We start from the raw sequence: 25,107 nt of genomic DNA on the forward strand, positions 1-25,107 counted from the left end.
AATGCCAAGCTCATGGCTCACTTTGGACCTCTTCTGCAGCCTTCTTCCCTTGTTATGGGGGAGTGAATTTCATCAGCACTTGCCAAATCTGCTGGGGAACCCTCCATTCCCATCACATCCCTGCCCCTCTATCAGTTTGGGTTGTTTCTGGATTCCTGCCCTGACCCCAATCTTCCTCCTCCCCTCCCTTTCCCATTCTGGAAGCAGCAGCTCAGGGAGAGCTCTCTTGGTGGTGGCAGAGAGAAAACAGCCCTGCAAGCAGCTGATTCCAGTATTAACCAAATTAACACGGGGCCTGGCGCTCTGCGAAATGAGTCACCCGTGTTTCATATCAATGATTTCAGACCCTGGCATTTGCAGTCCGAGCCACCGGCAGCTCCACGGCAGGCACGGGCGGCGCTTTCAGCTCTCCTGGCAGGGCTGGCAGCAGATGCTGGGGAGAGGAGCAGAAGGTGCAGGAATGGAGATTCAGTGGGAGAGAGCGTGGGGAATGCGGCGTGCTGGGAGAAAGAGGCACCCCTGGCATTCCAGGGCTATGCCTGGAGCCACCCCTGGCACTCTGGGATCCTGCCAGGAGCCATCCCTGGCACTGTGGGGCTGTGCTGGGAGCAGGAGCCCCCCCTGACATTCTGGGGCCACCCAGGAGCAGGAGCCCCCCCTGGCACTCTGGGGCTGTTTTGGGAGCAGGAGCCACCCCTGGCACTCCGGGCCAGGCTCCTGCATCAGCTCTGCCAGGGGGAGGACAGGGAATGGGCACCAAGGGCCTGGCACTTGTCCTCTGCAGCTTCCAGAGAGCTGGAGTGAGGAGGAGCACGGTCAGAGCACCCTCTCTTGTTCTGCTCTGTTCTTCTGACCCCATCTTCAGCCCCACCAGCTGCTGGGATCAGAATATTTCACCCATTCCCCTTCTCCACACATGTTCTGGCAGCTCTGGAGCTGTGATCCGAGCTGATGGCAGCACTTGGGTGGTTTCAGAGCAGCTCAGGACCCTTGCTCTCTGCCAGCCTCGCTTATCAAACAGCACTGATAACTCATTAACTATTCAGAAATTCCCTGGGAGCTGCATTTGTTTGTAGGTCACTGTGAGGATGGGAAACCACCCCGGTGATCCCCAGGAATCTTTGTTCTGCTCTCAGTTTTGCAGCCCTGTGTGACCGTGTTCACTGGGGTCTGAGGGTGAGGGGAGAGACGAGGATCTGACTCCATGTTTCAGAAGGCTGGTTTATTATTTTATGATATATATTACATTAAAACTATACTAAAAGAATAGAAGAAAGGATTTCCTCAGAAGGCTGGCTAAGAACAGAAAAAGAAGGAATGTTAAAAAGGCTTGTGTGTCAGACAGAGAGTCCGAGCCAGCTGACTGTGATTGGCCATTAATTAGAAACAACCCCATGAGACCAATCCCAGATGCACCTGTTGCATTCCACAGCAGCAGATAACCATTGTTTACATTTTGTTCCTGAGGCCTCCCAGCTTCTCAGGAGGAAAAAATCCTAAGGAAAGGATTTTTCATAAAAAGATGTCTGGGACAGCCCTGAGCTCTCACAGTGCATCACCTCCCAAGGAATCGCCAGCACCCACCTTGAGCTGCTGTGCCAGCCCTGGAGTGGAGCATTAATCCTCACCAAAGCAAGCCCAGGGACACACACTGAGAGCTCCCAGGCCTGCTGGACACCAAGAGCAGCCCCTCACGCTGTCCTGTCACTTGTCACTGCTGTTACAGGTCAGCCAGCACACCCAGCAGTGGGGTTTCTGCATGGAGAAGTCACATTTCCCCCACAGAGCAGGGGCTCCAAGGCTGGGATTTAAAGGAAAGAGCTTGAGAGCAGCCCCTGCCTGTCACCCATCCCTGGCCAGCCTGCACCCATCCATCATCATTGGCCACCAGCCTCATTCACCTACTTCACAATCATCCTGCTTTTATTCCCCCTTGCAGCTGCCCTAAAGAATAAACTGCTCAAACTCAAGTTAACTCTAATAGTTTATAAAATCATTGGTCTTGTAAGCCCAAGATTGAAGATTAAACCCCTTCTTAGAGTTACGCCACCATCCTATCTCAGGGAGAAAGGACTCAAACCCTCATCTCCAACTCCCAAAGCTGGCATTTTTCACATTTGTCACATGCCAGGGGTGAGGCCCCTCCACAACCAAAATCCTTCTCCAAACTCCAAATCTGGGCACAGGCAACTAAGAGGGATGAGGCAGGAAGGGAAGCTGCAAGTTTAGGTGCCAAAGAACATGGACAGGGCTCCTGTCCCAGCCCTGCACTCAATTCCTGACCTCCATCACTTCTCCAGGCTCAGCAGGGCAGCAATCCCACCTCAGCTCCCAGAAATTCCCTCTGCCAGCCCAGCCTGGAGCTCCCAGGCCCCAGCTGCACCCCAGGAGCTCATACCTGCTCTCAGGTGGCTCCTCCAGGGGCTGTCCTCTTCCCATCCCATTCCTGCAGGGCATTCATTGGTGGGAAGATGCTGTTAACAAAGAAATACACACACAGCAAAGCCAGAAACACTGACTCCATTTCAGCCTCTGCTCTGTCTTGGCTGCACTTTTCCCCTCCTGGACTTCATTTGGCACCTTGCATATTAGGAGGGCAAATTAGAATTTCATGCATATTTCATATGCACTTAATCACTTGGCAAAGACCAAAACACTTCCCCATTAAGTGGAATTTATGCTAAATGCTGTTTCCATTAGGCACCAGTGACTGTCTGCTCAGAGGTTACACCAGTTCCCCAGGCAGCTGTGCCCTGCTGGGGGAGCTGGGGACGCTGTGACAGTGCCACAGCCTTATCCCAAAGTTATTGGTTAATGGTTATTATCCTGGTTAATGGGACATCACCCCCTGGCTGTGGGGTCCTGCTTGGTGCTCCCCTGAGCCCCTTGGGTCCCCTCAGAGCTCTGAAAAAACCAAAAGTGTGGGGCTCATAAACCCGAGCAATGCTGTACAACCCCTTCCTGGGAGACTTACAGCATCCTTGTGTTGCCTTCTCCTGCTTTACACCCTCTAGTAAGAGCTTCTCCAGCTGCTCCAACCCTTCCTACTGAGTACTCCTCCCTCCTACCAGGGAGCCAAACTTCACCTGTCTCCAGTTTGCCTTTGCTCAGGACTCTGCCTGAACTCACCCTGCTCTTCAAGGGCTAACAAAGCTCAGCTGGCTCCCCTGAACCCAAACACGTTGCCCCTGCCTGGTTTTTGGGTTTGGTTTCACTTCCCAAGTCTCCAAAAAAGGGATCTTGCTGTCTGCTTTATCTTACAAGAATAAAAAAAGAGATAGAGTTGTGATGGTGGTCACAGGGGTCTGAGGATGAGGGAAGAGACGAGGATCTGACTCCATGTTTCAGAAGGCTTGATTTATTATTTTATGATATATATTATATTAAAACTATACTAAAAGAATAGAAGAAAGGATTTCATCAGAAGGCTGGCTAAGAATAGAATAGGAAGGAATGATAACAAAGGTTTGTGGCTCGGACAGAGAGTCTGAGCCAGCTGACTGTGATTGGCCATTAATCAGAAACAACCACATGAGCCCAATCCCAGATGCACCTGTTGCATTCCACAGCAGCAGATAATCAATGTTTACATTTTATTCCTGAGGCCTCCCAGCTTCTCAGGAGGAAAAATCCTAAGGAAAGGATTTTTTCAGAAAATATCATGGCTACATTGAGGAGGTTTACTACTGAGGTTAAACCAAAGTGCAGATAGGAGTCTCCTCTGGTTTTCCTACTTTTGAAACTCCAAGTGTCAGATTTCTTGTGGAAAGAAAAAACAAAAAACCCCAGAGAAGTACGATTAAAATGGACACTGAGGTAGTAACAAACCTCTCCTGACTGAGAGGATCTGAAGGACCAAGTTTGTGTTCTAACAGTGCCCAGCTCCAGCCTGGCCACCAAAAAAGCTGCACCCAAAATAACCAACAGAGGAGATTTAAACGGGGTTATTCTGCTTCCAGAGCAGGGGAGGGCAGAGCTCAGTTCCACACCCCAGGCTGTCTCAGAGAGCAGCACCAATCCCTCCTCCTCCTCCGGCCTGTTTCCCTGCATCCTCAAACAGCGTCTCTTCCTTTTCATTTTTATTTTGTTTTCTTTTCTGGCGGGCACGCAGGGCTCTGCCTGCCTGGCTTTGTAGCTGCTGCTGCTGCTGATGGCTGACCTAAATCTGAGCCGCGTTTGGAGCTCCGGCGGGGTTTGCCCGGTGGGGGGGGCCCTGCCGGGGGATGCTCTGACCCCGGGGGATGCTCTGGCTACAGGGATGCTCCAGCCCTCAGGGGATGCTCCAGCCCTCGGGGGATGCTCCTGCCCTGGGGATGCTCCAGCCTGGGGGATGCTTGGGCACCAGGGATGTTCCAACCCCTGGGGATGCTCCTGCCCCCAGGAGATGCTCCAGTCCCGGGAATGCTCTGGCCCTCAGGGAATGCTCTGGTCCAGGGGATGCTCCAGCACCCAAGGGATGCTCCATCCCTATGGATGCTCCAGGCCAGAGATGCTCCAGCCCTGGGGGATGCTCCAGCCCTGGGGGATGTTCCTGCCCCGGGGGATGCTCTGGCCTGGGGATTCTCCAACCTCCGGGGATGCTCCAGCCCCGGGAATGCTTTGGCTTGGGAGATGCTCCCTGCCAGGCTTGTGGTCGGTTCTCTTCCCTCTCCTGTGAGCTATTGCATAAGAGGGATTTGAGGGATTCTACTTGGCTCTCTCCCCCTCCCTCCCTGCCGTCTTCTTCCAGAATCAATTCCTTGTTTTTGCAGTGTTTGGCTTGCTGGAGGTTAAAGCAGCCCCTTCTCCAGGCGGTGCTGCTCGCTGATCCCGGGGTCAGCGGGAGCTGCAGGGTATCAAGCCTAAGAAGGGCTTATCCTGTATTTTTACAGCTTCCCAAGGCCCCAGCTCCGGGGTTAGAGCCCTGGGCTGAGCTGTGGCGTGCGAGGGCTCAGGCACGCACTGCTCTGCTGCATCCCCGGCCGGGCTGAGCTGCTCTCCTGGCTGTCCCTGCTGGCTGCTGACAGCCACAGAGGGTTTGTCCTGCCCTGTCAGCTCCCCCTGTGCTGCTGCTGCTGCGAGAGCTTCCCCATAGAAACAGCGCTGCGCTGGCAGATACAGCTCACACGGGAATAACGGGATGGTGCACGGCTCTGTGTGTGCTGGAAACCAGCAGGGGAACACGGAATATCCTGGGCTGGAAGGGAGCCAGCCCTTGGCCCTGCACAGACACCCCTACAATCCCACCCTGAGCATCCCTGGGAACAATATCCAGACACTGCTGGAGCTCCTGTGACCGTGTTCACAAGGGTTTTCGGATGAGGGAAGAGACGAGGATCTGACTCCATGTGTCAGAAGTCTTGATTTATTATTTTATTATATATATGATATTAAAACCATACTAAAAGAAGAAAGGATTTCATCAGAAGGCTGGCTAAGAATAGAAAAGAAGGAATGATAACAAAGGCTTTGTCTCAGACTCTGTCCGAGCCAGCTAACTGTGATTGGCCATTAATTAGAAACAACCCCATGAGACCAATCACAGATGCACCTGTTGCATTCCACAGCAGCAGATAACCATTGCTTACATTTTGTTCCTGAGGCCTCCCAGCTTCTCAGGAGGAAGAATCTTAAAGAAAAGACTTTTCATAAAAAGATGTCTGCAGCAGGCACCCCAACAATCCCACCCTGTTCATCCCCCCTGGGAGCACTATCCAAATACTCCAGGACATCCTGGGGCTGTGCTCATTCCCTGGTGAGCCCCCAGCACCCTCTGGTTGAAGAACCTTCCCTGGTATCCAGCTAAACCTCCCTGAAGCAGCTCAAGGCAGTCCCTTGGGTGCTGTCATGGTCACCAGAGAGAAGGGATGGGTGCCTGGCCCTCTGTTTCCCTGTGGTCTCATCACCCTGGATCTTAAAACACGTCCCAGTGCTTGGTTTGAGTTTTCATTCTCATCATCCCCTGAATCCTGTTTGCCTGAGGAAGAACAAAGGGAAAATTCACCCTTTTTGGCACATTCTGCTAACATATTCAGGAGAGATGCTGCTTTTTTTTTTTTCACAAAGTCTGGTATTCCCAAGGAAGGGTGGCATGAGAGGGTGTTTGCTGTCCCTGTGGGTGAGGCTGTGACTCAGGGTGTCCTTTTATTGGCGTTGCAGGTCAGCCTGAATGATTCCCACAATCAGATGGTCGTTCACTGGGCAGGAGAGAAGAGCAACGTGATTGTGGCCTTGGCCAGGGACAGCCTGTCCTTGCTGGGCCCCAAAAACAGCGATGTAAGTAACAAACTTACACATTTACACCTCTCCAGGTGCACCTTCTGCTTCTGGGCCAGGCAAGGTGGTGGTGGCTGCTGAGCTACAGCCTGACTCGCTCTTGTGTCCTGAGAGACAAAAAAGGCCAACAAGTTTGGGTTCAGAGGCACAAAAATATTAAGTATCACAAAAAAAACCCCCACGAGTTTGGGTTCAGAGGCACAAAAATATTAAATATCACAAAAAAAGCCCACAAGTTTAGGTTCAGAGGCACCAAAATATTAAATATCCCCTGTGCTGCCCCATGGGTTCAAGGCGTGGTTGGGAAATCTCAAATCTTTCCCCACCTTGTAGCTCACTGAGTTTTCACCAAATCTGTCAGAATGAAGCTCAGAACTTTGTGCTTCTCATTTTTCTGTCAGAAGGGAGCTCAGAACTTTGTGCTTCTCACCGTGGGGCTTCTCCTTTGCAGGTTTATGTGTCCTATGACTATGGGAAGAGTTTCAAGAAGATTTCGGAGAGGTTCAGCTTCGATGGAGGGAACAGCAGCGAGGTGGCCATCGCCCAGTTCTACCACAGCCCTGCTGACAACAAGAGGGTGAGGGGGACGTGCCAGCTGGGCCTTTGTCCCTGCTGTCACAGGGGCAAAGATTGTTGGGCTGTCTTCATGTTTGGCCATTCAAGGTGTCTGGACACCCCTTGGGCCAGGCACTTCTTGTGCCTTGGTGATGGCAGAGTGTGGTGGGAGCAGGGAAAATTTTCCTCCTCCAAAGTTTGCCCTCCCAAAGCTCCCCTGGGATGTGCACCTCCATTGCTGCCAGCCTGGGTGCTGCTCTGACCTTCTGCCCTGTCTGTCCCTCCACTCCCAGTATATCTTTGTGGATGCCTTTGCCCCGTACCTCTGGATCACCACCGACTTCTGCAACACCATCCAAGGCTTCTCCATCCCCTTCCGAGCAGCTGACCTCCTCCTGCACAGCAGGAACCCCAACCTCCTCCTGGGCTTCGACAGGTCTCACCCCAAAAAACAGGTGAGCACTTTGCTCAGGTGGGGAAGCAGCATCCCACCCTGCCCTGAGGGATGTTCCTGTGGCCTCTCACAGCTGAGAGACACCTTGGTGCTTTGTGGCTTCGTGCTTTGGCCATTCAGGGTGTCTGAGCTCACATGCAGAGCTCTCCAAATCTGCCAGGTCTCTCCCTTCCCTACAGTCTGTCCTGTTCTCACCTCTGGAGAATGAGGACACAAAATGTGTTGGTGTTCACAGGGGTCTGAGGATGAGGGAAGAGACGAGGATCTGACTCCATGTTTCAGAAGGCTTGATTTATTATTTTATGATATATATTATATTAAAAATATACTAAAAGAATAGAAGGAATGGTTTCATCAGAAGGCTGGCCAAGAATAGAATAGGAAGGAATGATAACAAAGGTTTGTGGCTCGGGCTCTCTTGTCCATGCCAGCTGGGCTGTGATTGGCCATTAATTAGAAACAACCACATGAGACCAATCCCAGATGCACCTGTTGCATTCCACAGCAGCAGATAACCATTGTTTACATTTTGTTCCTGAGGCCTCCCAGCTTCTCAGGAGGAAAAATCCCAAGGAAAGGATTTTCCATAAAAGATGTCTGTGACACTCTGGCCACTCGGGAGTCTGATCTCACATGCAGAGCTGTCCGAATCCATCCCTTCCCTGCAGTCTGTCCTGTTCTCCCCTCTGGAGAATGAGGACACAATACCTGCAGGCTGCCTCTCTTATTTCCCTTCCCTTCTCCTCCATCCACGCTGCTCCCAGCCTCATCCATCACCCCAACCACCGTGGCCATAACTCACCACAGAGCCCTGGCAGCTGAGGCAGGGTGACCTCTGCAGTGTTTCATGTGGGCCTGTGGTTTGCCTTTGCGTCCTGAGTAACAAATTGCTGCTTGAATACAAACACTTTTTTTTTTTTTCCCTTCTGGAGCTGTTGGGTAAAGATTGAAAATAATTACAGCACCTTGAGGTACACATTGAGTAAAACCTGGAGGTAAACAGTGGGAAAACAGGTAAACAGTGGGAAATCCTTCTGGCAGAAGGCTAAAGGATGATTTCTTTGCTGTTTGGGTTATCTGTTATTAACAGAAAAGCTGCTGTTGCTCCAGGAGCTGCCACATGAAAAGTCATTGGAGTAGCCATGGATGGACACACTGGGTCTCTTGAAGGATTGGTTCTGTTTGTGTCCCAATCCTGCTGGCATCTCTCACCTTTGTTGTTGCAGCTCTGGAAATCAGATGACTTTGGCCAGACCTGGATAATGATTCAGGAGCACGTGAAGTCCTTTTCTTGGTATGTACTGCACCCAGCTCCTGTCCTTCAAGAGAAGAAGACACCTTCTCTTGCACTGTTTGCTGCCCTGTGAAAATCAGAAATCTGGGTACCAGGGTGTGCTCCAGCCCTGCTCCCCTCACCCTGCACTGTGGGCGTGGTGACAAGTGACAGCCTGGCACCCGAGGGTGTGACCGTGTTCACAGGGGTCTGAGGATGAGGGAAGAGACGAGGATCTGACTCCACATTTCAGGAGGCTTGATTTATTATTTTATGATATATATTACATTAAAACTATACTAAAACAATAAAAGAAAGGATTTCATCAGAAGGCTGGCCAAGAATAGAATAGGAAGGAATGATAAAAAGGTTTGTGGCTTGGGCTCTCTGTCCAAGCCAGCTGGACTGTGATTGGCCATTAATTAGAAACAACCACATGAGACCAATCCCAGATGCACCTGTTGCATTCCACAGCAGCAGATAATCAATGTTTACATTTTGTTCCTGAGCCCCCTCAGCTTCTCAGGAGAAAAATCCTAAGGAAAGGATTTTCCATAAAATATATCTGTGACACAAGGGTGCTTCCCATTCCCCCTACCCCATCTCCTTGCTCCTGCTGCCTTGTTTTCCCATCCCACTGTGTCCCCTGTGTCCCCAGGGGTGTTGAGCCCTACGACAAGCCCAGCACGGTGTACATCGAGCGCCACGAGCCCTCGGGGGCCTCGACCGTCATCCGCAGCACAGACTTCTTCCAGAGCCGGGAGAACAAGGAGATCATCCTGGAGGACGTGCAGGATTTCCAGCTCAGGGACAAATACATGTTTGCAACCAAGTCTGTGGTGAGTGATATGCGAGGAATTTGCTGCCGAGGGTGGATGTGGTGCAGAACCACAGCGGGCAGGAGCATCTCTGCTGCACCTCAGAGCCTTCAGAGCTCGCTGGTTTGTCACAGAGGTGTCACCCAGCCCGCCAGCAGCTGCCAGCCCTGTGGGCTCACAGCATGGCTGCCCGTGCTGCTCTCCCCGTGGTGTTTCCGTGCCCCTGCCTCGGGCAGGCTGGGCAGAAGTAGGTCAGCCTGCAGAGGGCTGGGAGCAGGGAAAAGCCAGAGGATGGCTGGCAGCATCGGGGAGGGGGTGGCAGGGGAAGGGGGATGTGGCTCGGCGGCTCGGTGGTTAAAGGAGGCCGCTTGTCAGAGGAGATTACCATCAAACGTGGACCAGCTCCAGGCAGCCTAATGTGCTCCAGCCTGGAAAGAAAGCTGCACTTTCAGTCTGCTTGCCTAAGAAAAGAGGATGTGGGTGAGCAAAAGTGATCTTTTGGTCCCTCTGCAGCCAGAGCCTCTCTGTGCTTTTTAGTTCTTGGTAAAATTTGAACAAACCTGAAAGACAGCAGGAAAGTGTCAGTGCTTCCTCTGAGGGCCAGGCCTTTCTAGATCAGAGAGGGATAAAGTCCTGATCCTTCTAGAATGCAAGCAGCAGCTTTCTTTTCAGAAGATGCATTTCTCCCCTGCAGCTGCCATCGAGTGCTTTAAGAAGGAACCCTTTATTTCGGGGTGGCTGCTGGCACAACCAGGGAGGGTTTCCTGGGCAGTAGGTGACAGCTGTGTCACCTCCGGCCCCCTGAGCGGGCACAGCAGTGTCTGACAGAGGCAGGGAACGTTTGCAGAGCAATTTCAGTTTCTCAGAAGTCTCCCTTGCAGGTAGTACAGCCTGTAACTCCCAGGGCCCATCCCCTTGGCGCTGTGCCTGCTCTGTGGTTTGCAGGAGATTTTATCGAGGGCTTGGTGCTGCTACAGGGTGAAACACTGGGGGTGGTTTGTGTCTCTGCAGGGAAGCCACTGAGCTCAGGGACAGCATCCTGAAAGCTTGAGGAGGGTTTGGGCACCATTTGGGGGTGCTTTGGAGCTTTTCCTGCTTCTGGAGCACTCGGGGGCCAGCGGGCAGCACTCCCTGCTTCCTCCTGCAGCTGTAATGATTAAACATCAATAAAATCACCCCACGGCAAGCACTGCTGGGAAACACCGAGACACAGGGAGGCTGGCTGCAAACCCCCCGTTTGGGAGTCACATCCCCAGGTCCGGATGAGGCATTGCCTCCAAGCCTGGCTGCAGCAGGGGGGAAGGACAGGCTGGGTGGCAGCGGCGCCCAGGGCTCTGACTTCTGCTCCTTTCCGTGGGAGGCATGGTTGCTTAGTGATACAGAGGATGGGGAAAAAAAAAGAGAAAAAAAAAAAAAACCAAACCAAAAACCAGGACGCTTATTTTTGGAGCCTAGATCTGGGTTTAGGTCCTCACCATTGGCATCCTGTATGAAATAGGTTGCCCCCAGATTTTTTACTTTCTCGGCTTGGCGCCAACGCCTTTCGTTTTGCGCAAATCGGTAAAAATAGGAAGGAAAGGTCAGTGTGCTCTGAGGAGAAAGGAGGAACTAAACCCAGCCTCCTTACCCCCACCTGACTGACCAGCAAGGACAGTTTGTCTCCTTGCTGAGCCCTGGCTGTGGCAATTTAAACCCTGAGTGGGGATCACTGCTTCCAGCATCATGCAGCTGCCACGCTTTGCCCACATGCATGGAGAGGGAAGTCCCAGGTATGGGGTGATCCCAGTGGAGATGAGGGTGACTTTTTGGGGTGAGAGCCCCTCCTAACGTGTCCCTGTGCTCTGCACAGCGTTTGCTTGGCAGCTCACAGCCCCCCTCAGTCCAGCTCTGGGTCTCCTTCAACCGCAAGCCCATGCGGGTGGCACAGTTCGTTACCAAGCATCCCATTAAGGTAAGTGGTGCTTCCCGAGCAGCTTCCCAGCTCCCTGCCTTGCCAAGGACACCCTGCCGTGCTAGCAGCAGCTCCAGATGCTGCAGGAGAGGGAAGGGACCTCGTATGACCCTGCTGGGGGGATGGCAGAGCCAAGGCTCACATTGGGATGATCTCGTGGTTTGCACGGTGGCACCTGGACAGTCACTGGCGTGGGGCTGGCAGCAAAGCCCAGATACCAGAGAGGGGCTGATCCCACTGCTCTGACTCTGCTTTTGGGGTCTTTACCCCTTCCCATGGTGTGGGGTGCACTGGCACGACCTGGAGCGTCCAATTCTTGCAGGCTGAGGAAGCCCAGGGCACTGCCAGGGCTTGCAAAGAGTCCCTGATGCATGAACAGATATTCTGTGGTGTCCCCAGGCTGGTGGGGATGATGGAGGGCATGAGAAGCAAGTTTTGGTGCTTGGCAGAGCAGTGGGGTGCACTCCCAGCCTCAGGGGGGTCCAGAGATCCAGCACACAGGGGGCTTGGGACCAATGCTGCACCAGGGGGCTTTGCAGGACAGAGGATGGGAAAAAAATAAAGTGGAGATTTTCCACCTGCCGAGTGGAAGAAATACAAAAAGGTGGAAGCAAGATAAGAGGAAATCCAAATCAGCCTGTGTGCACACACACACACAGAGCCTGTTCTTTGTGTCCCACAGGAATATTACATTGCTGATGCCTCGGAGGACCAGGTGTTTGTGTGTGTCAGCCACGACAACAACCGCACCAACCTCTACATCTCGGAGGCTGAGGGCCTGAAGTTCTCCCTGTCTCTGGAAAATGTGCTCTACTACAGCCCAGGGGGAGCAGGCAGCGACACCTTGGTCAGGTAAGACAGGACTTAGCAATGGTCCCCTGAATGGGGAATAATTAGCATTGACTCCATGACTGCAGAAGGCTGGAATCTATTATACTATATTATACTATAATTTTACTACAATTTTATTATGCTATAATTTTACTATAATTTTATTCTGTTATACTATATTATTCTATACTATATTACTATTATACTATATTATACTATATTCTGTTATACTATTTGATACTGTACTATATTATACTATAGAATATAGTATAATATTCTATTCTATTATTCTATTATATTCTACATTCTATTATTCTATTCTATTATACTATATTGTACTCCACTATACTTATTAAGAAGTTCAGCACCCTTACAGTCCAATACAGTTTTACTTAATTGGTCAATCCATCCAAACACCATCCAGTGTCCAATTAAGAATTCACCCTTTGGTAAATGAATTTATTTCCGTAAAGCATTCCACATGTGCACAACAACATGTGCAGCAAGTGGAGATAAGAATTGCTTATCATTCTTTTCTCTGAGCTTTCTCAGAGCTTCCCAGGAAAACCCTGGGAGAGAGCTGTCTCTCTCTGTTCAGAGGATTTGTGATTACCACAAGGCAAATGAGAACATCGACCAAAATCCGCGATTCTTGGCTCTGCCACATCAGCGCCTTACCTTTGCCTGCCAATCCCCCACATCCCCAGACTTATGGGAAGGGGTTCAATTCCCATTTCCCCGACCCCACAGGTACTTTGCCAACGAGCCCTTCGCGGATTTCCACCGCGTGGAAGGCGTGCGGGGCGTCTACATCGCCACGCTGATCAACGGCTCCTTCAGCGAGGAGAACATGCGCTCCGTCATCACCTTCGACAAGGGCGGCACCTGGGAGCTGCTCCAGCCCCCCACACAGACCCACTATGGGGAGCACATCGACTGCCAGGTACCACGGGGGGTGGGACAAGGAAAAGACCCCCAAAAGTGGCATCTGGGGTTGTGGTTTATTCATGAGGGGTTTGGTTTGGAGAACATGCGCTCCGTCATCACCTTCGACAAGGGCGGCACCTGGGAGCTGCTCCAGCCCCCCACACAGACCCACTATGGGGAGCACATCGACTGCCAGGTACCACAGGGCTCTGGGACAAGGAAAAGACCCCCAGAAGTGGCATCTGAGGATGTGGTTTTTTAATGAGTGATTTGGTTTGGAGAACATGCGCTCCGTCATCACCTTCGACAAGGGCGGCACCTGGAGCTGCTCCAGCCCCCCACACAGACCCATTATGGGGAGCACATTGACTGCCAGGTATCATGGGGCACTGGGACAAGGAAAAGACTCCCAAAAGTGGCATTTGGGGTTGTGGTTTATTAATGAGGGGTTTGGTTTGGAGAACATGCGCTCTGTCATCACCTTCGACAAGGGCGGCACCTGGGAGCTGCTCCAGCCCCCCACACAGACCCACTATGGGGAGCACATCGACTGCCAGGTACCACAGGGCTCTGGGACAAGGAAAAGACCCCCAAAAGTGGCATCTGGGGTTGTGGTTTATTAATGAGGGGTTTGGTTTGGAGAACATGCGCTCCGTCATCACCTTCGACAAGGGCGGCACCTGGAGCTGCTCCAGCCCCCCACACAGACCCATTATGGGGAGCACATTGACTGCCAGGTATCATGGGGCACTGGGACAAGGAAAAAACTCCCAAAAGTGGCATTTGAGGTTGTGGTTTATTAATGAGGGGTTTGGTTTGGAGAACATGCGCTCTGTCATCATCTTCGACAAGGGCGGCACCTGGGAGCTGCTCCAGATCCTTACACAGACCCACTATGGGGAGCACATCAACTGCCAAGTACAACGGGGGGTGGGACAAGGAAAAGACCCCCAAAAGTGGCATTTGAGGTTGTGGTTTATTAATGAGGGGTTTGGTTTGGAGAACATGCGCTCTGTCATCATCTTCGACAAGGCAGCACCTGGGAGCTGCTCCAGCCCCCCACACAGACCCACTATGGGGAGTACATCAACCCCCCACATGGGGGGTGGGACAGGGAAAAGACCCCCAAAAGTGGCATTTGAGGTTGTGATTTATTAGTGATAATAAACTTGGTGATCTTGGAGAACATGTGCTCCATCATCACCTTCAACAAGGGCAGCACCTGGGAGCTGCTCCAGCCCCCCACACAGACCTATTATGGGGAGCACATCAACTTCCAGGTATCAAGGGGTGGTGGGACAGGAAGAAGACTCCCAAAAATGACATTTGGGGATTTATTAGTGGTGGGCTTGGTGACTTTGAGGTGTTTTCACTCTATGAAAAGAGGTTGAAACAGCAATGCCACCATGAGGGAGTCCCTCCTGGCCTTTCCAAGCAGAGAGGACTGGAATACACAGCATGAGGGATGGATGTTAATCCACTGTTCTGTTTCCCAGCTGTCCCAGGGCTGCTCTCTCCACCTGGCCCAGCGCCTGAGCCAGCTGCTGAATTTCCAGCTGCGCAGGATGCCCATTCTCTCCAAGGAGTCGGCGCCAGGACTGATCATTGCCACTGGTACTGCTTTTCCCTTGCCTTGGGGGGTGTTGTTGCCAGGCAGTATTTAGTTTGTACAAGCAGGTTATAAAATGCAATTAAATGGTGCATTTTGCTGTCCTTTCCCTGCTGCAGTCCCCATGCAGTAATTACAGAAGGAACATTTCACTGCAGCACAGAGATGTGAGAAACCTGCTCTGCTCTGATCCTCTTTCCTGATCCCCGTGAAGGGCTTCTTTAAGATTCAGAAATTCCTGTTTGTCTCGCTCTGTTACTGAAGAAAGCACACATTTTGTTTAATCATGTTTGTAGCCATGGGTTTTTCCCCCATCTGCTTTTCAAACTTGAAATAGTCCTTGAAATATTTGCTTTTGAAGGGATTAATTTGTAGTGTGAAAAATCATCTCCTCAATCACAGATAAAAATAGTTTGGAGGTGTCTGGCTTCCTTTTAAGCAATCACTTTGCATTCCTCAAGAAGGATGATTTCTCCCATTCTCCCAGGCTCCGTTGGCAAGAACATGGCAAGGAAAACCAATGTTTATATCTCGAGCAGTGCTGGAGCAAGGTGGAGAGAGGTAAGGCTGCTCTTACACCTGCCAGATCAGCCAGCGTGGTGGGGGAACAGGAAGAATTTTCCAGCAATATAAATGAGTTATATTAAAGGTGATTTCATATAAATACAGGAGCTGGAAGGTGCTCAATGCCTTAAAATGAGGGAAAAAGGTTTTTAGATGAAGAATCAGGCGTGGGTTGGTTGGAGAGGAACCTCTGGTGTGGATGGTGGAATCAGACACAGAAAAGCTCCCTCTGTTTTTCCTTTACACCTGGCAGGATATTTCCTCAGCACATTTGGTGTCTTTGAGATGGGACTGACAGGCAGGGCTTGGTGTGTGAGAGAGTCTGGCTCCTTCCAGAGAAATGGGAGCTGCCCTCGGTTTATGGGGAGTGTGCTGCTGTTCTGGTCTGTGGCAGTGTTTGTGGTGTGCCTGTGCACTCTGCAGCCAGTGCAGTGTGGTATTCCAACATCTGCAAGCCATTTGATCCTGGGAGCTGAGCAGCCTCCTCTCCTCCTGCGAGTGCTGCGCGGTCAGGGTGAGGTCTGATCTGGGGCTGGGGACACACCACAGGTCTGGCTGATGCCAAAGGTGGTTCAGAGGCTGCTCCTGGCTCCAAAACCCAGCTGGAGAGCAGCTGTGGGGACCCTGCAGCCAGGCAGGAGCTGACAGATAGGGCAGGGTATCCAAAACCAGAGACTTTTGGCCACCAAACTCTATATGTGGCCACTGAATCTTGGTATGGATTGTATAGGTGGCCTTTGAGCCATAGTAAAATCTATGTATTGTATAAGTGGCCTTGCCCCACTCCTAGTTGTTCTAAATGGGCTGTGATGTCCTTAATTGAGTAAAAGCTGTGGCTAATGAAGATAACTGGGATAAAAGGGGGTGAGGCGGCTGGTCAGGGAGAGCCTTGGATGGGCCCTGAGGAAGAAGCAGGAACAGCACTGCTGTTAATACTTGTGTGTGAGAAAACCACCCTGAAGGTATGGGACTCTAGAAATATGATAACAACAAAGCTCCACAGGTTTTCCCTGGAGTGCAGTTAAAACATTCTGATTCAAATCTCCTGACTGGTGTTTTTATCGTGAGCAGAGGTGCAGAATGACCCAGCAGTGGAGCTGAGCAGCAGCACCACAGCTCCTCCTGCTCAGCTTTGGCTGGGAGGCTCTGCAGATCACAGGGGTGATTTCACAGCCCAGAGAAGAAAGGAACAATGCCTTCAGTGCCCTGAATGTCCCCAAGTGTGACAGCACGTCCTGTGAGCAGTGTTTGGCATGGACACAATCCCTGTTTTCATCCCAAGGTGCTCTGGGCTCCCTGGATGGGAAAGCCAAGCTGATTGTGTGCTGGAGGTGTAAGTGAGCGTGAGATCCAAACTTCTGGCCATGGCTGAATTGTCTCCAGGGCTTGTTTCTGCATGCCATGGCCCCACTTCTCCCTGAACATTCACAAGACCTTCCACAGCCTGAGGGAACCCAAGTTCTCTGCAGTCCTGGGATGGCCACAAGTCACTGCTGGGTGTCAGGAAAGCCTCACAGAGGTGACAAATGAGAGGAGGAGTGATGGACTCTGGTTTTGTGTCATGGTGCTTCTTCCACTGGTTCTTTCCCTGCACAGAGCACAGGAGGAGCAGAGTCCAGGGCTCAGGGCAGCTTTTACACACATCTCTTAGGGGAAATGGGCTGGCTGTTCTCATCTGCAGATGGTGTCCCATAAACACTTAATCTCTGGTGCCTCCAGATACTTGATTTGGCTGAAGCATTAGCTTGGCTCAGGCAGAGTTTCTGACCAAGCCATTTCCCTTCAGAGCAGAGCTCTGATCACCCCTCAGCACTGTCTCTCTTCCAGGCCCTGTCTGGACCCCACTACTACACCTGGGGTGACCATGGTGGCATTCTGGTGGCCATCGCCCAAGGCACCGAGACCGACCAGCTCAAGTGAGTGTCAGGGCACAGGGGCTGCTCTGCTGCTTGGCTGGCCATGGCAGAGAGTGCCCTGCAGCAGGACATGCCCCTGGCCCCTCTCCCAATCTCCTTTTGTGTGCAGGTACAGCACAAACGAAGGGGAAACCTGGAAAGTGTTCACGTTCTCGGAGAAGCCGGTGTTTGTGTACGGGCTCCTGACCGAGCCCGGGGAGAAGAGCACCATTTTCACCATCTTTGGCTCCTACAAGGAGAATGGCCACAGCTGGCTGATCCTGCAGATCAACACCACTGACGTGCTGGGTAAGGGGATGGGTGGCAGAGCCATCTCTGGGGTGGCTCTGCAGGTTGGAGAGAGGGCATCTCCTCATGCCCTGTCCCAGGTGTCTCATGTCCACGTGGACACAGCTTCTGAAGGCACTTGTGTGCTCTCCTTGTATTCCTTCCCTCCTCACTGAGGAATTTGTTGAAAAGGAAAAGAGAAAAAAAAAATTCCTTCTGAAGGCTTGTGCCTATGAATGTTTTATAACCCATTTCAGCTTTGATTGCGAGGCAGCATTTTAATCAAAGCGCAGTTAAACCCAGCAGAGGAATTTGCTTGACTAAAATTTATCATCGATTCCCTTGACATTTTGTTGGGAACAGATCTGTTTGGTAACCAGAACGAGTTCATTCAGATTCCCTGTCACTGCCACGGAGCTGCCTGTTCCCTCCTGTCACTGCGTGCCGCTGCACGCTCCCAGCTGGAGCTTTCCTTTTTCCTTTTTCTGGAAGTTTTGTGCCAGGGGAAGGTGGAGGGGGAGGGAATTACAGAATCACAGAATGAACCAGGTGGGAAAAGACTTTTGGTTGGAAAAGCCCCAACACATCCTCATCAATTAAACCATGGCACTGAGTGCCACGTCCAGGCTTGTTTTAAACACCTCCAGGGATGGTGACTCCATCCTCTCCCTGGGCAGGTAATTCCAGTGCCCAATCCCTCTTTCAGTGAAGAATTTTTCCCTGATGTCCAACCTAAACTTCCTCTGGCACAGCTTAAGGCTGTGTCCTCTCATTCCCTCAGTGGTTCCCTGGGACAAGAGGCATTCCTGTGGTGTGGGGCTGGATGCCAGCACGCCTGGCACTCCTGGCTACATCAGCATCTCTCTGTCTTTAAACCTGGCATGCTGCAAATTCTCACCTTTCTGTACCCCAACGTTGTTTCTCCTCTCAGGGGTCCCCTGCACAGAGAATGACTACAAGCTGTGGTCACCCTCGGACGAGCGAGGCAATGAGTGTTTGCTGGGGCATAAAACCGTTTTCAAAAGGAGGACTCCTCATGCAACCTGCTTCAATGGGGAAGACTTTGACAGGCCTGTCATGGTCTCCAACTGCTCTTGTACCAGGGAGGACTTTGAATGGTAAAATAGCAATTAATTTCTTCTAGTCTGGATTGTAAATCCAAGATAAGTATCTGTGACCAATCGCTCCGAGTGAGCAAACATCCAATTTATGTAGCTCGGAATGTCGTCGCTTCATTTTATAGCAGAGAGGAAACTAAACAGACTGAAAACATCCTTTCATTAATAACAGGGCATGAGACTTAATTAATGTCTTTAGAGCCTTTGGGGAGCCTCTGAAAGGTTCCACGGAAAAGGGAAGTGTTGTTAATCCATCACCTTCCAAAGGAGAATGGGTAATTTCCCATCACAGACAGAGACCCACTAAAAATCTTTGTGATTCTGTAGCCACAGGGGTGCAGCTGGCCCTGCTATTGCCCTTTGACTGCAATTCCCACAGTCCTGACTCTGCTTTCAGGATCAGGAAACACGCTCTGGCAAACTGATGCAAAGACCAGGGGTTAGAAAGGGAACTGCTTTTTGGGGCTTTCAGTGGAGCTCACACCAGGCTGCTCCTGCCTGATGCTGAGACCAAATCTGGCTCACCATGAGCAGACTGAGAGCAGGGCTGGTGGGATCCTGCCTCAGAATTCAGCCCTGGGCTCCCTACAGAATCCCACTGACAAAACCTCTCTCCCCCACAGCATTTTGCAAAGAACAGCCGCACTGTAGCTCCCATTTTGCCAGCAGGAGACAGAGCAGTGACCCGAGCCAGCTCAGCAGCAGCACTGGGGCTGGCAGCCAGCTTTGCAGAGCACACTGCCTCAGCTCTGCCTCACCTTCCCCAGCCTGCCCAGCCACGGGCAAAGCTGATTTGCAAAGTGTTCTTGAAACACCCTGTCTGGCTGGGAGGTGTTCTGTGCAGCTAAATACTGAGAATAAACGAAGGGTCACTTTGGGTTCTTAAAAAATTCTATGCAAAAATAGATCGTGGTATAGCATGGTTGCATTTTTTTGCTTTTCCCTGTCCCTCCTTATATCTTTCTTCTCCTTGCAGTGATTTTGGCTTCAAGCTGAGCGATGACTTATCCTTAGAAGTTTGTGTCCCTGACCCTGAGTTTGCTGGGAAACCCTATGACCCACCAGTCCCTTGCCCTGTTGGCTCAACCTACAGGAAGACTCGAGGGTATGTGCTGTGCTTGGGAGGGCAACCTGATATTCCAATTTGTCTTACTGGTGATTAAAAAAACCCCAAACAACCACAAGACCCACAAGAGTAGCAGAGAACAAACATTTTAATCAAAGCGCAGTTAAACCCAGTTAGGACATACATGGCAATTAAACACCACAGCTTATTCTGGCTGCACAGGGTGGTTTGTTCACAGATTTTTTTCCATGGAATAAACGAATAAACTGGCTGGCTCTGTGTGTTGCAGCTACAGGAAGATCTCTGGGGACACTTGCACGGGCGGAGACGTGGAGTCGCGGCTGGAGGGGGAGCTGGTGCCGTGCCCGCTGGCGGGTGAGTGTGTGCACCAGGAGCTGCTCTGGGCACAAGGGCTCCTTTCATAAAACCTTTGGCTGCTGCCTCAGGGGCCAGGCACGGAGTCCCAGAGGGCTCTCAGACAAAACCTGTGACACAGGAGCCTGGGTGGGTTACAAATCACCCTCTCCTGTGGCCAGAGCTGCTGAGGGTCCTGCTCAGGAGCAGTGGCTGCTCACAGTCCAGAGCCCTCTGAAGCCCTGAGGGGCTGCCTGCAAGCAGGAACCCCTTCACCCTGGTCGCATCCTTGCTGTAGCTGGCTTGAACCCAACCAGAAAGAGAGGAATTATTTCAAAGACGTCCCCATTCTTGGGAAGGTCCCCTTGGGAAGGTGTGACCGTGTTCACAGGGGTCTGAGGGAAGAGATGAGGATCTGACTCCATGTTTCAGAAGGCTTGATTTATTATTTTATTATATATATGATATTAAAACCATACTAAAAGAATAGAAGAAAGGATTTCATCAGAAGGCTGGCTAAGAATAGAAAAAGAAAGAATGATAACAAAGGCTTGTGGCTCGGGCTCTCTGTCCGAGCCAGCTGACTGTGATTGGCCATTAATTAGAAACAACCACATGAGACCAATCACAGATGCACCTGTTGCATTCCACAGCAACAGATAACCATTGTTTACATTTTGTTCTTGAGGCCTCCCAGCTTCTCAGGAGGAAAAATCCTAAGGAAAGGGATTTTTCAGAAAATATTATAGTTACAGGAAAGTGCCACTCTGAGACAGCCACCATGTGCAGCCACTCTGGGGCCAGACCAGGGCAGACCTTCATCCCTCACACCTCTGCCTGCCAGCATTCACCCTCCCCATCCTTATTTTCTCCTCTGGAACGTACAAGGCACTGTAGCAGTCTCGTGCCCCTGTGCTGCCAGAGTTATTTGCATTCTGCTCATTAGAGCTTTAATTTAATCTGCCGTCACGAGCTGCGTGATCAGCATTGCTGCTTGCTGCAGCTCCAGGGCCTCAGGCAGGGCAGGGGCTCCTGGAAGGGCTGGGGAATTGAGCAGAGCAGCCAGACCCACCAGCAGCAGGCTCCCCTGCACTGCCCTAAAATTTTTCAGCGTGCAAAAAGATATTCCAGGTGTGGAACAGCACGGGGAAGCATCCCCTGCGCTGGGACTCCTGCCAGCTCTGCACTCAGCTTTACTCCTGACACGTTTTTCGCCCCTCTGAGCCCTCTTGAGCTATTTGGAGAGCTGTGTTGGGCATGCTGAGAAGGGCCCTGCTGATTGCAAAGTAAACCTGCTGTCCCCACGGGCTGGCCTTTGAAGTGCTGTGTTCCCAGAGATGGGCTGGGGATCCGTGCTGGCTCGCTCCATGGTAACACTTTCATGTACAGGATCTGTTTCATATCTCCCTATAATCTCATTAGGGATGCACAGCCAGAGTTACTTACTGACATTAGCTCTACTCATTAATAGCATTATTGGACTGGACTGGTGCTGGGATAAAGCCCAGGAGACTTTGTCCTGGACCAGGATCCCATTACCTGGATTGGGCTCCACTGGGAAACAAAACCCACTCTGGGATATTTCCTGGGGCCAGTGTCCCTGAGGACTTGCAGAGTTGCATCACTCCCACTCTTTTTGATGTTGGGGATTTTTAAGGAAGAGATCTGTGACCGTGTTCACAGGGGTCTGAGGATGAGGGAAGAGACGAGGATCTGACTCCATATTTCAGAAGGCTTGATTTATTATTTTATGGTATATATTATATTAAAACTATACTAAAAGAATAGAAGGAATGGTTTCATCAGAAGGCTGGCTAAGAATAGAATAAGAAAGAATGATAACAAAGGTTTGTGGCTTGGACTCTCGTGATTGGCCATTAATTAGGAACAACCACACGAGACCAATCACAGATGCACCTGTTGCATTCCACAGCAGCAGGTAACCATTGTTTACATTTTGTTCCTGAGGCGTCTCAGCTTCTCAAGAGGAAAAATCCTAAGGAAAAGATTTTTCATAAAAGATGTCTGCGACAGAGATCAGTATTTTGTTTCTCATTGGCAGCACTAAAGGGGTCGGGTCAGGTTCTGTGACTCCTCCTCCTCCTCCTGGACCACACAATGCCCACAGTGTGTGCCCAGCCCCATGTGAGGCTATTACCACATTCCCATTAACCTAATCCCGCTGAGACAAAAGCTCTTTGCCTCCCGGAGGTGCTAAATCAGGGGTGAAAACCACCTGCTATTTTCTTTCTTTTGCCCCTCGAGTAGCCAAGAACGGCCGCTAAACAAGGCATTGTTGTTGCAGAGGAGAACGAGTTCATCCTCTATGCCACCCGATACTCCATCCACCGATACGATCTGGCCTCGGGCGTCAGCGAGGAGCTGCCCCTGGCCGGGCTCAGGGGGGCTGTGGCCCTGGATTTTGACTACGAGCACAACTGCCTCTACTGGGCTGATGTCACTCTGGACATCATCCAGGTGAGCTGGGAGCAGGGAGGCATCACCCCCTTGCCGCCCGGGTGTTGCATCCACACCCTGAAATGCAAATGTTTGTCCTGGTGCTCCTCCCCTCCCAGCTGGCTGCCTCCTGACCTTCAGGCTTCAGGCACTTCCTCGTCTTTTATTCTGATTATTTTTGTGTTTTTCCCCAGCGTCTCTGTCTCAACGGCAGCTCTGGGCAGGAAATAATCATAAGCACCGGGTTGGAAACAGTGGAAGCTTTGGCTTTTGAGCCTCTCAGCCAGCTGCTCTACTGGGTCAACGCTGGGATTCCCAAAATCGAGGTACAGCTCTGCCCACCCGTGGCAGTGCATATTTTATTATTAAGGAGCAATAATTGCCCGTCACAGATTCTGTGTCATTTCAAGTAGCAAACACACCTGTCCTGGCTTTGGTTTTGGGTCTAGGTTGCCAATCCAGATGGAGACCTGAGACTGACTGTCCTCAACTCCTCGATACTGGAGCGGCCCAGAGCCCTGGCTCTGGTTCCCCGAGATGGGTAAGAAAGGAAACACCACAAGTATTTCCCTGCTATTCCCAAGGAAAGCTGCTGCTCCTTCACCACCTCCTCCTCAGGGAGCACAGCTTGGTGAGGTGAAAATGGGGACAGGCACAGCACAGTCCTGCCCTGTGGAGCCCACTGTCACCGCTGCGTCCCCAACTAAGGCACCAGCTCCCTCAGAGCACAGATCACCAACTGTTCATTCCTTCCTGCCCATACATATCCATTGGTAAATAACTTTTCCTGCCCGTAAAACTGGTCTGGTCAGTGGGGGAAGCTGCAGTGATGTGTGAGAAACTGAGCTGTGCTCGAATTCAAGGACCAAATCTGAGTTACATCTTTCTGGGGTTTGGCCTCGGCTGCGAATGTAAGCTCTGACAAACCAGAGCAGTTCACGGCAAGGTAACCTGCAGCTGCACTCCCACCACAGAGCCTGCAGCTCAAAAGCCTCTGTGCTGCTCATAAATCTGCTGCCGGTGGTGCTCATTAGAATTGCAGAGCTCCCTGTTCAAAGGCATGTCGGGCAAGAGGCACGGAATGTGGAGCATTCCCCGCTCTGCCTCTGCTAACCCCGATCCTTTTGATGAGCTGCTGTCACCGTGTTCACAGGGGGCTCAGGTGGAGGGGAGAGACGAGGGTCTGACTCCATGTTTCAGAAGGCTTGATTTATTATTTTATGATATATATTATATTAAAACTATACTGAAAGAATAGAAGAAAAGGATTTCATCAGAAGGCTGGCTAAGAATAGAATAGAAAAGAATGATAACAAAGGTTTGTGGCTTGGACTCTCGTGATTGGCCATTAATTAGAAACAACCACATGAGACCAATCCCAGATGCACCTGTTGCATTCCACAGCAGCAGATAACCATTGTTTGCATTTTGTTCCTGAGGCTTCTCAGGAGGAAAAATCCGAAGGAAAGGATTTTCATAAAAGATGTCTGTGACAAGCTGCTCTGTGTGGGTTTGGAGTAACCTCTCTGCCTGCTGCCAGGTTGATGTTCTGGACAGACTGGGGGGACTCCAGGGCTGGCATCTACAGGAGTGACATGGACGGGTCCCTGGCTGGGTGCATCGTCTCGGAGGGCGTGCGCTGGCCCAACGGCATCTCCGTGGATGACCACTGGATCTACTGGACGGAGGCCTACATGGACAGGATCGAGAGGGTGGATTTCAATGGCATGCAGAGATCTGTGATCCTGGACAGCCTCCCTCACCCCTATGCCATTGCTGTTTTTAAGGTTTGTTTCCCCCGTTGTCATTTTTTCCGTAGCATGCAGGCTCTGAGGCCGGTGCTGGAGGAGCACGGGGCACACTGAATTTGGAGGATAGGGATGTGAGTTAGAGCAGGCATGGCACCTTGTCTGCTTCCCTGAACGATTCCCACAAATCCCTGAATTTGAAGGATAAGAATGTGGTGTGGAGCAGGCATGACAGACACTTTGTCCCTCTTTCTGCTTCCCTGAAACATTCCCACAAATCCCTGAATTTGGAGGATAGGGATGTGGTTTGGAGCACACTTTGTCTCTCTGTCTGCTTCCCTGGAACATTCCCAAAGATCCCTGAAACCAGCAGGGAAGTGCAGCCCAATCCAGGACCAGCATTCCCACTGGTTTGCCACTCAGCAGATCCCTCTGTCACTCTCATTCCTGCTCAAATCCCACCTCAGGCCTTCCTCTTCCTCTCCCCTGTGGGCTGGGGACACTTTTCACTCTCTCTTTTGCAGTGTTTAGGGTGATGAGTGCAGGTGGCAGTGATGAGCACGGCCCTGGAGGTGCCTCTGCTCACACTGAGAGCCAGGCCTGTGTTTCAGAATGAGATCTACTGGAATGACTGGTCACAGCTGAGTATTTTCAGAGCATCCAAAACCAGCGGCTCCAGGATGGAGGTCTTGGTCGGCCGACTGAATGGGATCATGGATATGAAAATCTTTTACAGAGGAAAGACAACAGGTAATGATGCAGATGATCTCCCCTGGGATTTAGGAATGTGTTCTTTCCCCATTTCCACAGGGCCATCCTGGCTTGCATTTCCTGACCGCCCATTCCTGCAGGGCTTGAGGCTCTCAGGAATGAGTTTAATCAGGGCTATATCCTGCTTTTGGCTGCCAGGAGAGAGAGCTCCTAGGGCATTTGGCTGTGGTGGC

At 51.3% G+C, this 25,107-nt stretch overlaps 1 protein-coding gene across 3 annotated transcripts in view; it reads left to right on the forward strand.

The window, feature by feature from the left end:
* Positions 1-25,107, forward strand: part of SORL1 (sortilin related receptor 1) — a 60,581-nt gene that overhangs the window by 4,817 nt on the left and 30,657 nt on the right. For 2 of the 3 annotated variants that reach the window (XM_064732170.1, XM_064732171.1), the window contains exons 2-21: positions 6,139-6,255; positions 6,707-6,832; positions 7,104-7,265; positions 8,491-8,558; positions 9,196-9,376; positions 11,205-11,306; positions 11,989-12,158; positions 12,888-13,080; positions 14,561-14,678; positions 15,161-15,234; positions 17,065-17,153; positions 17,263-17,441; positions 18,352-18,538; positions 19,515-19,643; positions 19,894-19,979; positions 22,264-22,436; positions 22,610-22,741; positions 22,865-22,956; positions 23,956-24,202; positions 24,775-24,913. In XM_064732170.1, the coding sequence (XP_064588240.1) occupies positions 6,139-6,255; positions 6,707-6,832; positions 7,104-7,265; positions 8,491-8,558; positions 9,196-9,376; positions 11,205-11,306; positions 11,989-12,158; positions 12,888-13,080; positions 14,561-14,678; positions 15,161-15,234; positions 17,065-17,153; positions 17,263-17,441; positions 18,352-18,538; positions 19,515-19,643; positions 19,894-19,979; positions 22,264-22,436; positions 22,610-22,741; positions 22,865-22,956; positions 23,956-24,202; positions 24,775-24,913 (2,764 nt within the window). Of the gene's footprint in view, positions 1-6,138; positions 6,256-6,706; positions 6,833-7,103; positions 7,266-8,490; positions 8,559-9,195; positions 9,377-11,204; positions 11,307-11,988; positions 12,159-12,887; positions 13,081-13,527; positions 13,622-14,560; positions 14,679-15,160; positions 15,235-17,064; positions 17,154-17,262; positions 17,442-18,351; positions 18,539-19,514; positions 19,644-19,893; positions 19,980-22,263; positions 22,437-22,609; positions 22,742-22,864; positions 22,957-23,955; positions 24,203-24,774; positions 24,914-25,107 lie in introns of those variants that run through there. The other variant, XM_064732173.1, reaches the window with a different exon arrangement.

The sequence above is a fragment of the Zonotrichia leucophrys genome, chromosome 24, assembly GCF_028769735.1.
Source record: "Zonotrichia leucophrys gambelii isolate GWCS_2022_RI chromosome 24, RI_Zleu_2.0, whole genome shotgun sequence".
Taxonomy (NCBI): Eukaryota; Metazoa; Chordata; class Aves; order Passeriformes; family Passerellidae; genus Zonotrichia; species Zonotrichia leucophrys.